The 12,160-nt window shown below is 43.3% G+C and overlaps 1 protein-coding gene across 1 annotated transcript; it reads left to right on the plus strand.

The window, feature by feature from the left end:
• The first annotated feature begins 7,222 nt into the window (after positions 1-7,222).
• LOC121659335 (calcium homeostasis modulator protein 6-like) lies at positions 7,223-10,995 on the plus strand. The gene is given in 3 exon segments (XM_042017318.1): positions 7,223-7,473; positions 7,476-7,904; positions 9,808-10,995. Coding segments are annotated over 3 exon segments (888 nt in total). The 5' UTR covers positions 7,223-7,374; the 3' UTR covers positions 10,168-10,995.
• Positions 10,996-12,160: the final 1,165 nt, after the last annotated feature.

Genomic DNA, 12,160 nt, shown 5'->3' on the forward strand with positions numbered 1-12,160 from the left:
ATGCTACCTTTCCTGCCAGGTTCTTCAGGCTCATAAAGAAAAACAGCATTCATAGCATTTATGATGATTTTCCAGAAGTTCAGGATGCAGAGAAAAATTTCTAGCTGAAATGCATTATTGTATAAGACATTTAGCATGATGTTGTGGCCTTTTCCCCCTTTGACTTGTGCCCAAAACCATCAATGATTTTACTGGTTTCATTCCTAACTGACCCTGGAACAATCAAGAGGAAAACTGTCCCACTCCAACCCCCGGGGTTGTGTTACCATGAACAATAATCCATAACAAGTATATATGAGTTTATGACTGTCCTTAAAATATTGACATACATTTTTTCACCAAACATTCCATACTCAGCCTAGCTTCGTACCTATCACCAGTTTGAAGCCATTCTTCAAGGAGGTGGAATTATTCTAAAATCACGAGCATAAAACCCCTGGTTTCCCACTTTGTCTTCATTAAAACTGTAGCACACGAAGCGAGGAATGCCAGGAAAGCTGGGCCCATTGGATATGCCTACAGGAAATGCCAATGAAGAAAACCTGAGGAGGATTGGGGCATGGAAACTTCCCTACACTGTCACACTGCTGTGAGAGCGAGCTAGATGAATTTGCCCTGTGGCAAGAGGGAAAAAGTGATCAGCATATGCATTTCTTTTTATCCCTAAAGAGCAGGACTATCCTTGGGATGAGAAGCTGAACTCTTTGGGACATGCTAGGGAAGGCCAAGTTTCTCCATGACCTAGTAAAGATGTTAAAGCAGTTATAGTAGATTTTTGCTATTAATTGTAGTTTAGAACTATATTCACTTCTCTCATGCTTGTCCTTTTTTATATGGCCTCTTATTTTGATCAACTGAAGTAATTGTATTCTTTCACTTATTACATTTGTCATGGAGTTTCCTCTGGTGGTCCCAACTGCAGGTTGGTAGCAATGGGAAAATGGGCAGATGACCAGAGTCCCTGGGAGGACACTCGAAGAACTCTGCCTTTATGGAAGCTAGAGGAATATAGAAAATGTTCAATAATGCTATAAAATACAGCTGCAAATGCCATGCAAATAAAATGACAATGATGATGGAGTATTTGAACATTACAGAATAAATGAGGGCAGACAGAGAGACTCGGAAAGTTACTGCTGACATAAAATATAGGCAACTGGGAATACTTTCTCCTTATGTCCCATATATCATTCTTTCCTTTTGAATCATATCTTCCCATTAAAAAAAAATGGAAAGTGCACATACAAGTGCTGTTGAGTGTAATAGAGTTCAGCCTTTAATACAAGCCAGACATAGTTACCACAGAGTCTGACACAGCTTGTACAGTTGTGGTGAGCTGAAACAGGTTGGGTATTTTGTAGCTAAGGATTAGATTGATTAGAAAAAATATATGAGCAAAGGAAGTTGAGGATCAGAAGCCAGAAACTTTTCAATTCTTTGACAACTTTGAAATGGATAGGGTCTTAATTCTTGGGCTCCATTACTGTTAGAAAATATTCTATAAGCGAAAAAATTTTGGCAGCAAAGGAACCCAAGATGGGAAACTGGAGACAGTGATGTACTACCACAAACTAAAGAACTAGTTAATTTGTTCAAGTTTAAAAAGAGAAAGAAGGATGAATTGAATGGAGAAGTACAAAGCATGTTTTGTAGCACATGATCAGCCACCATTAGGACACACACATATGCACACACAGAGTGGAGCAGATCAAATCTGTTTGATAGGGCAAGGGGCAATGGCTTTAAGATGAAAGCAGATTTAGATTAGATATCAGGAAGAAACTCTTTACTGTGAGGGTGGTGAGGCTCTGGAACAGGTTGCCCAGAGAGGTTCTGCCCCATCCCTGGAAGTGTTCAAGACCAGACAGGATGGGGCCCTGAGTACCCTGGTCTAGTGGAAGGTTCCCAGCACATGGCAGGAGGGTTGAAACTGTGTGATCTTTCAAGTCCCTTCCAACCAAGACCATCCTATGACTCTATGACCTCTCAGCTGTGCAGCAACTCCAAGGCAGCAAGTTGCCATGGTAAAACCTGACGAAAGCAAGGACACATGGAATACAAAACATCTGTAATAAGAGTATACAAATAATTTGGGTTTAATGTGCTTAAATTTGCAAAGTCATTTTATGATATTTCATTTTCCATAGTAAATGAAAAAGACTGAGCTTTTCTTTCTTAGAACTGACTAGTTAACTACCCAGGGTGATTTACCTGATTACTCTTAACTGTAATCTGCCTCACCAAGGCTACTTAATTTCATCATAAAACATGACAACTTCTACCTTCCAAATCCTATGTTTCTATCCATATTTTCTTATAAGATCAGCAAATATTTGTCACTTAATCCACAGACAGAATCACACAGGTTTATTAATGGCTCATATAGACTGTAGATTGAACAGTAAAACCCTCATAGAGCTGGTTGCTGCAGGACATTTGGACTGGGTCACAGGACCTTCCCCATACAGAAATGAGACCTGTAGTGGACCCATAGTGTTAAAAGAGCAGCAGTAAATAACGGCAAGGAAAAATTAGTGCCATGGCTTATGTGACTCTGTACCAGAGCTCACCCGTCAGAGCCTCCTTCAGAGCCACACTTGGTTTTCCAGACCTGTTTCCTTCCTACCCGCTAAAATTCATTTTCAGCCAAAAATTGCTAATAAATGTAATGCCTTAAAATAGCAGTATAATGTACACAAATGCTTGTAAGCTGTGCAGGCCCAGGCACAGTGCTACTTCTCAGGCTGCTGTTCTACTAAGTATTAGTACTACTAATGATTTATGTGGTGCCACTGAGCTGTGTGACGCTTCACAAACTTGTAAGAAGGCCGGTTCAACCATAAAGTCAGAATAACTTTCACAAAGTGAGGCAATGAGCCTCCAGGGGAGGTGAGTCCACCTGGAGGGTAGGTGCAGATCTGCTTGTGGACACGACCTCCAACATGTTAAGCATTAATTTCACCCGCAATGAGACAAAAGGCATTACAAGAATTTTCCTAGAATAAAAAAGACTATTTATCCATGTGTCTTTCTGAACTGGAGAAATGCAGCTTACACCTCTTTCAGTTGAAGAAGCAAGTCCGGTTCTTATAAGCGGAAGACCAGTGCAGAGGTGCTCTTTTCCATTGCAACCATGAAGAGGGAGTTGAGCTTGATAAGACTAATGGGAGTAATTTAGGACAGGATGGGCCTTGGATGTAACAGCTAGAAGGAGAATGACTTGTAGGAAACCAAAACCAGTCATTTGCTATTCTGAACCAGTAGAAAATGTTCCAGCAAGAAAAAAAATTTTAAAAGAACCTATTGTAAGGACTTACTAACATAACTAAAACAATATCTGCACAATATGTACTGGTAAAGCCCTTCAGTGCCCATACACACACTTGTACCTGCTGTATTTGTAACCAGTTTTATGCACTTCATTGAACCACAGAATTAGTTCAGGGTACAGCTTTTTCAACCTAGAAAATGTTTGAGAATTGTTCATCTGCAAATGAAAGGATAGAAGTTAAAATGGCAAGGAGAAAATAAAATATTAAACAAGTCCACTTGTTTTCAGCTGAGCCCTTCATTTTAACAAAGAATATTTCAAAACAGAAAGATGTTTCAAATGAAAAAAATAACCTTTTGTTCTAAAAATGTCCATCTTTTAAATTCTCACACTGTTCCCATCCCCCTTGGAAGACATGAAATTTAATGCAAATCAGTGTAAAAACAACCATTTAATTGGAATTCTGGGTCCTTTAACAGAAAACTGGTTTTCTGAATACTTTCCATATAATGCTTTGCAGCTGTTGTGGCCAGACAAGTGTTAATTTAGAGGGCAAAAAAGAGCTGCCCTGGGAGAAGAGAGCTCTGAGTGAATGGGGGCTCTGTATCTCCCCAGCCCCACAGCTCCTTGCACCCAGGAGCCCCCTTGGGCCGCTCCCCAGCTCCCAAAGCTGCCACTGGCTGGGCTCACCCTGGACACTCCTGCACCCCACTTAGCTCTCAGCACAGCTGCTCCCCACTGCTCAACTAGGGTGGTCTCTCTTCCCTCACCCACAGCTCTCTGTGAATATTTACTGGAAACGTGTTTTCTTGGAGGAGGGTTAATCCTTTTTCATGCAGAGCTCCCCTCCTTTTTTTGCAGGAAGCTTGTTCCTGAAATCGTATTTTATTACAGATAAATAAAGCACTGGTAAAATTAGGCTCAGAAGCAGAAGCAGCAGGGTTTCTTGGCTCTATGCTTTCCCTGTGTGGTCGTAATCTGTTCCAGAGAGCTGCCTCTGGTCCTTTGGCTCTTTTGTGTAACCAGTGGTTGCTGGAGGCAGCCCATGTCCCGGTCTTTGCAAGGAGGTGCCCTTGCAGCAATTTTACCTTGCATCTGTTTTTTCTGCCATGCTGACAAAGAATCATAGAATCATCAAAAAGTTTGGCTGGAAGGGTCCTTAAAGATCATCCAGTTCCACCCCCCCTCCTATAGGCAGGGACAATTTCCACAAGACAAAGTTGCTTAAAACCTCATCCAACCTGTCCTGGAACACTTCCAGGGATGAGGCATCTGCTAGGACTTTTTCCAGCATGGTGAATTCTGGTTTCAAGGTTTGCTAACTTCTGTCTCTAGCTGCCTCTAAGTAAAAATCATGGTGACAGTATTTGCCAATAATGCAAAGTTATTCTTGATATTTAAAAATGAACCACTGCTTTAAAGAACTGGAGAGATACTTTCTTAGGCTGCCAACCAAAAAGCAAAATGGCAGGTCTAATTCAGTATAGAAGAAGTGGTGTTCAAACTGAAACCAAATCCTACCTTCATATATACACTGATGGACTCTGAGCTTGCTGAGGTTATCCCTCAAGGACTGAAGGGGGTTTTTTATTATAAAGCATATCTTGCTAAAATATTGATTCATGGATGATCAAAACAAAATTAAAATTCTGGAAATTATTTCAAGGAAATAGAAACCAAATGTCAGTGTGCCTTTGTAGCAAACTGTGATTCAGTTGCATCTTCAAGGCACTGGAAATCTGGTATACTTCCTATTTCCTCTCATGTGAAAAAGGATACCTGAATCCTAAAGAACAGTTCAGGTGGCAACATGGATAACAAAAGTATGCAACATCAGATGAGGAATGACTATATTAGGGGCTCCCCAGCCTGGGAAAGAGGGGGCTATGGTGAAGGTGTACAAGACCATGAGCTGATGGAGACACCAAGGATCTATTCTTTTTTCTCTTTCCCTTCCAGATCTTGGGGGCATCAAATGGGATGGTGTCAGGTTCGAATGAAGGTTAAGCAGACTTGCTATACAATATTTTGGGTGTCAGTAAGTCTGCATGGGTTAAAACAACAGGTGTTAGATACAAGGAAATCCCTGAAATCACACAGGGTGTGAGTGCATTGCCAAGCTTCCTTTCCTTGTCCCTGTTCTTCCCACTAAGCTATTGGCTGTAGCTGAGATGTGGCCAGACTAACCTTCAGCCTGATCCATTCTTTCTGGTTTTACATCCTTTTTTGCTTGCTATGTCATTGTAGTACACTGCTGCATAATAACAAAGTCTTCTCCAGGCCAAGGCAAGCATTTCATTTAGCAGCACCTTTTCCTCTGCAGCAGCAGCAGCTCAGTACTGAGCACAGCACAACTGGTGCAAGCCTGGCAGCCACCTGAACCAGTGCTGCCTGCTCTGGAGCCTCTATGCCATCCTCTCAGCTGCCCAAAAGCTGAACTGGGAACTGTGAATTTTAAAATCCCAGACCTCCAAAACACCAATTTTTTTTATTAGAGCTTATCAGGCTGTTGGGGTTTTAGGAGCTCTCCTGGCTTTTCTTCTGTTAAAGGAATTTTGCCCATACATGTTGCCAGGGGAACAAATTACTGGGTGCTTAAGGAAAACAAAAGAGCTGGCTACTCTTTTGTTTTCACCTGAGTGTGTGGGGGCAGTTTGGTCTCTGGCGTTAGGACAGAAAGGAGTCTGCTTTCTTCGGCTGCTTTTTCCTTCTGCTGGAGAAACCCTGGGATCCCAAGCCCACCTTCCCTGCCCCTCTTGGAGCCGGGCTGTGGCTGCCCTGCCCCACCGTTGCTTCGAGCCTTCGCTACGTTGTAGCCCTGCTCGATCTGCCTGCCCAGACCTCCGGGGGGTTCCCCGTTTGGATACATCGCATCTGCCATCCGGGATTTGTGCTTGTCCCTGCCGTTCCAGCCTGCTGTTCCAGCCTGCCATTCCAACCTGCTGTTCCAGCCTGCTGTTCCCGAGGGTCCAGCCGGACACCGGGATCGGCTGCCCAGGGGTTTGTGAAGCTTTTTTGTTCCATCCCTCCCGGGATCCCAGGCCGCCAGTGCCGCGTGCTCCCCGAGCTCGCTCCGGAGCGCCCCTGCAGCCGCGGGGGAACCATCGCACCTGCCCTGCTCACCGGGAGCCGCCAGCGCCCCTGCCGGCTGCGAGCGGAACTGCACCCGAGGGGAAAGGGCCCGACAGCCAAGAAGGCTGGCACTGGGTTTGTGATTGTTCGCTGTTACTGCCATGGTTATTGCTGTTTGTTTGACTGGTTATACACATATAGATATATAATAGTAAAGAACTGTTATTCCTATTTCCCACATCTTTGCCTAAAAGCCCCTTGATTTCAAAATTATAATAACTCGGAGGGAGGGGGGTTGCATCTGCCATTCCAAGGGAGACTCCTGCCTTCCTTAGCAGACACCTGTCTTTTAAACCAAGACACAGGCCTTGCCCTGCAAGACCCAAAGCCTCAGTGGTTTAAAGATTAAACAAACAACAAAGTCTAGCTGCCCTTCCCCTTGGCAAACAAATCCATGACTAAATGTTACTTTAAACTAAAAAAATTTAAGGCTTATATAATTTCCAATATAACTACTTTAAAAAGACAGATTGATTGATTATCTTGGAAAATTGACATGATTATAGTTGAATTTTCTTCCATAAGAGGAGAAGCCATATTGTATTGCTAAAAATAAGGCAGGATAAAAATCTGTATAGAGTTCTGGGTGGTTTTCTCACATTTTAGTCACACTTTGAATCTGCCTCACCGAAAAGCCTCACTAAAAAGATGATGAGATTTAAGCCATTGCTAGTTACAATGCATGTGTGGACAAACGCAGACTATTTTTATAGAAACAACTCTCCTCGTTGTTTTCCTGTTGATAACTGGAGTGGTTTTCTGGTGTGGTCTCTGCTTGACTGTGCAGTAGTCACAGGCTCTTTTACTTCCTCTACGAAGGGCTGTTTCTATGTCTCACGGCATCACCACCACAAACAGAAACTGAAAGCTCTGCAAGCCTCTCTAAGCCATGCAAACTGCAGGACACTTATCTCTCTTTTTTCCTTTTCTGACCGAGATTTTGCTCTTCTCAAAGTAAGGGGAGGCAGAAAATGGATAGGTTATGTGAAACACTGGATTTCTGCATCCGCCACCAGACCATTCTGGGCTACAGTGCTGTGTCCCTGCTGACGGCTGCCACCGAGCACATCTCTTTTCATCTGTGGTGTTCAAGTGTCCCTCCAACTCTGGGAACATGGTGTATGGCTCTTTCTTCCTCTTAGTGCCTGCCTTCATGCTCTTGCTGCTCGGTTACATGGTGAACACCAGGATATGGCACCAGTTGACAGGCGGCTGCTCTCAGGAGAAGGAATGCAGTGCCTCGGAGTCCTGTGCCCATTTCTGCCAGGTGCTGGTACCGGTGACAGCCAGAGCCTTGGTGGCCCCTCTCACATGGATAGCGGTCGCCCTGCTCGGAGCCAACTTCTACGAGTGTGCGGCCAGCGGGAGCAGCCTGACACAGCGTCTCTTCTGTAAAGATAAAGGCCCTGACTGCCAAGAGAAGCTGTTCAAAATACCCTGTGATGCGGAATTAGCAGCACACATACCAGGTGATAGGCTCAGCCTTCAGGCACAGTCCCAGGTAAAGCCTCGCTGCTCTTCTTCTCACAATATGGGCTTCAACCCTGACTGCTCAATGTATAGTGGTGCCTGCCAGGGGTTGTAACCAGTCCTTCTCTCATGTTATATAATATCATGTACCAAAAGCACACAGCTAGCAAAAATTCATTGGCAAAAAAGTTGTAACAGAGAAGCAATAGGTGTATTTTTATGCTACTTTCTGGTTTTGCATGTTTGCATGGTAATGGCTCGGCACTGTCATTTACAAAACCTCATTCCAAGCTGGGCAGACAACCAGCCTAGAGAACGGGACTTTCCACAGCAAGTTTTCTTCTCAATTAACTTAGACATGGTGTGAGTTCTTCTCCACTTTTATGCCTCTAAATACCCCAAACTTCTGTAAATCAGCATTAGTTGAGGGGAAGCTGAGATCACTAACAGAGAGGAAGCTGATGTCTCCTTGCAACAGAGCTGTTGCAAGTTCTAACTTGTTTCTCTTTCAAGATGTCTCCTTGCAACAGAGCTGTTGCAAGGAGACATCTGGAAAGAGAAACAAGTTAGAACAACCTGTTTGACTGTAAATCTCAATGCTTGAACCTCTTAATAATTTCACACTTGTATTCCAGCAGAATAGTTAAAATATATATCTGTCTTCTTAAAGTTTCTTGTGCTGAAGGCAAACTGCACTGCATGATCAAAACAGTAACACTCGTGTGGATTTTTTCTTGTTTGGAGTGAAACGAGACCTCCAAATTTTGGCAGCACTTCAGTTTTGTTTCTACATTTGTGTGAATCTTAACTCCAGTAGGAAAATCAGGTTTTGCAACTTTTTCTAAGGAAAATACTACGGGCTGGTTAAGGGAGTTAAGTTTTGTAAGAGTTTATAATTACTTGGATTTTTGTAAGTTCCTGTTTAGTACAAACCCTTATTAAAACAAAAAAGTGTTTATATTTGTTAAATACTTAGCATGCTGCTTCTCCAAGAAAAAGGCTGGAAAGGGGCAAACTCTATACCATTGAATTCGGACAGGGGAAGAAAGGAGTAAAATCAAGGAAGACTGGCTATTACTGACAATGCAGTGGAATCTAAAAGAAACATTCAGTCAAACTAAAATAGAAAAAGTGTCAGAGGGCTTTATTACTGACTGTTTTTAATATCCAATCTACTCTCAACAAAATTAAGAATCAAAAAGAACACAAAGTCCTTTTCTTTTAGTACTCAATACTTTTTCATTTAAAGAAAAAGTAATTCTGAGGTAAAAGACCGTGTTGCAGGATCTCTGCCTGGAGCTTCCAGCTAAATACCCCTGGGTGGAGGAGGGACCAGCATCTACTAGGACACTTGGTTTTGATGGGACCTCTGAGACTTGTCTAAGCGTGTTAAAATCAGGTGCAAAACAAGAATTAATTCCCATATTCAATAGCCAAATCTGTGTCCTGCCTACAAAATATACAAGATACAACTTTTCCTCTCTCTTGTCGAAACTGGCTGTTTTGGCAGGCTCAGACATCAGGGCGAGTAGCTACGTTCCACAGGAACACAGCCAGCAGGAGCTCTGATTCACAGCATGAGGCAGACAGGATGATTCTGCACCCTCTGTACCATGAATGTGACTACAGCCACAGAAACTGATGGTCAGTATCTTGCCTTAAAAGTTAAGAAAGCTGGATATAAATGAGTAAGTGACTTCTGTCCATCTTCTCTTTTTTGGGTATTCATCCTTAATCTGACAAGATCAGCTCGGGGGTGCAGAATCTCTGTATGTCTGGCTGAATTGTGTGCATGGGATCCCCTCTTTGGCAGCAAGCAGACAGTTACAGCCACTCCAGGGTGTCTTTGCTTACAGTTTTCTTATTTCTTCAATGTTATGTTCCCACACAGGACCATACAAAACCACCATTAACATATCCATCTTTATTCCAAGCTGATAGGATGGTTCCTGATAGCCAGCATCATGACTGTGGCACTGATCTCAAAATGTGTCAGCCGCTGTTGCTCCTCAGTCAGCTATCTTCAGCACAAGTTCCAGAAAATTTACTCAAAAGAAGAACAGGAAGTCTTTGAGATCAAAGCCAAAGAGCATGCAACGAAGCTGGCAGAAAGAAATACAAATTGCTTTTTTACAACCACTGACCCAGCACCATTTCCAACTCCCAGCAAGGAAGAATGGCGGAAGATTTCATTGCTGTGTACATTTGATTCACAAGAGGTGTATTACGACACGATACACAAGTACACGAGCAAAAAGGGGGGCCAGAGTGCTGAATCCATGGAGGAAGATTAGGATCGCACTGTTTTGTGGATGAAGCCCAGGCAGGTGATTCAGGGTTGTAATGAAACAAATCTTTTGCAATGCTGGCAGTCTTTTAACCCTGCTGATATAAGAAGAGGCTTATTCTCTGCTCTTGCTGAAATCTATGCAAATTGAAGGTGAAAGCTGATAGCTGTAACCCTCAGTAGATTTGCTTTTAAATGCATTTTAATACTTTTGCTTAAGTACATTTAAATGGGAGTTTTCTTATGTTGTTGTCCATTAAGAGGTGTCATGTATAAAATAATCAGCATCCACAAAAATGTCAGCACGTACTGTGTCAAATTATTACCAAACACCTTAAAAGTGCTTGGCAGATGGAGTGACAATACCAAACCTTATCAAAGAGACAAAAAGGAATGGAAGACTTGAACAGAAATTTAGCTCAGTTTATTAGCTTTCTCTTTACAATGAAGTTTTCAGTGAAGCCTAGAGCAAGCTGTAGATCAAAGTATTTAGCTTTTCTTGAGGAGTTAGGCTTATGCATAACATGGCAGTGTAGGTGAAGCTTATATATTAACAAACATTAAAAGCACATTCATATATTTAAGGACATTAAAAATCTGCAATCCATATTAGCAAGTAGTAATATTCTTATCAAAGAACATCTAATTATAAGAAATAAAGATACAAGTTTTGAGTGAAAAATATTTAATAAAGTTCACTTTTCTTCTGAAAAGCTTTTGTTTAAGAGAGCGTTTTAGAGACATGAGTCAGATTGTTTGGTCCGGGCTGTCCTTTTACTCCTTGCAGAAATCCTCTCTTTCTACACAATAAATTTGGAAAATATTCAGACAGACAGAGAAGAATCCCAAGAAGTTATTTATTACATTCATTTTGCAAGGAAGGAAGAAGGGAAGACCCTGTTTTAACTGGATGACTATAACAAACTTGGAAGCTTCTTTCTCACTATAAACTGAAAATATAACACATGGTCATGGCTTGACACTGGCCAAACACCAGGCACCCATGACAACTGCTCACTCACCCTCCCCTGGCACAGCTGGGTAGAGGACATAAATATTTAAATGAAGGGTTCAGAAGTTATGATAACGACTGGGAGAAAACACTCCAAGGGCAAAACAGGCTTGACTTAGATGGTGAAAATGAATTTATTACCAACAAAATCAGAGGAGGATAATGAGAAGTAAAATACCCCCTTAAAACACCTTTTCTTCCTCCAGCCCCTCCCCCCTTCCCACCAACAGCACAGGGAGACAGGGCATGGGAGTTTGGTGAGTTTGTCACCCAAGTTCTTCTTCCGCTGCTCAGAGAGAGGAGTCTTTCCCCCGTGAGACCCTGGGACCCTCCCACAGAAGACAGTTCTCCATGAATTTTCCAACATGGCTCCACTCTCACGAGCACGAGTCCACCCAAATCTGCTGCAGCATGAGTCCCTCCCACGGGCACACAGCCCTCCCAAAACTGCTGCACCGTGGCTCTCTCTTTCCACGGGGTGCAGTGCTCCAAGGACAGGTTCCTCCAGCCTGGGAGCAAGGGCCCTCTCTCTCCACCGGCTCTCCCACTGGATCACAGCCTCCTCCAAGTATCCACCCTCTCCGGCATGGGCACCTCCTCCATGGGCTGCGGGTGGATCTCTGCATCTCCCGTGGATCCCCATGGGCTGTAGGGGGACAACCTGCTGCACCATGGTCTGCACCACGGCCTGCAGAGGAACCTTGGCTCTGGCGCCTGGAGCACCTCCTCCCCCTCCTTCTCCACTGCCCTTGGTGTCACCATGTTGTTTTCCCTCACATGTTCTCACCTCCTCCTCTTCTCTGGCTAGAAAAAACTGTGCATGCCCCATTTTGTTTTGATTTTCTTATTTAATATGTCATCACAGAGGCATTACCAAGCTCTCTCACAGGCCCAGTTTTGGCCAGCAGCATGTCCATCTTCAGAGCCATCAGCCATTGGCTCTGCTGGACATGGTGGAAGCTTCCAGCACCTCCTCACAGAAGCAACC

This window comes from Corvus kubaryi, unplaced genomic scaffold, assembly GCF_017639235.1.
Source record: "Corvus kubaryi isolate FWS band 111438036 unplaced genomic scaffold, C.kubaryi_AGA036_p1.0 split3-73, whole genome shotgun sequence".
Taxonomy (NCBI): domain Eukaryota; kingdom Metazoa; phylum Chordata; class Aves; order Passeriformes; family Corvidae; genus Corvus; species Corvus kubaryi.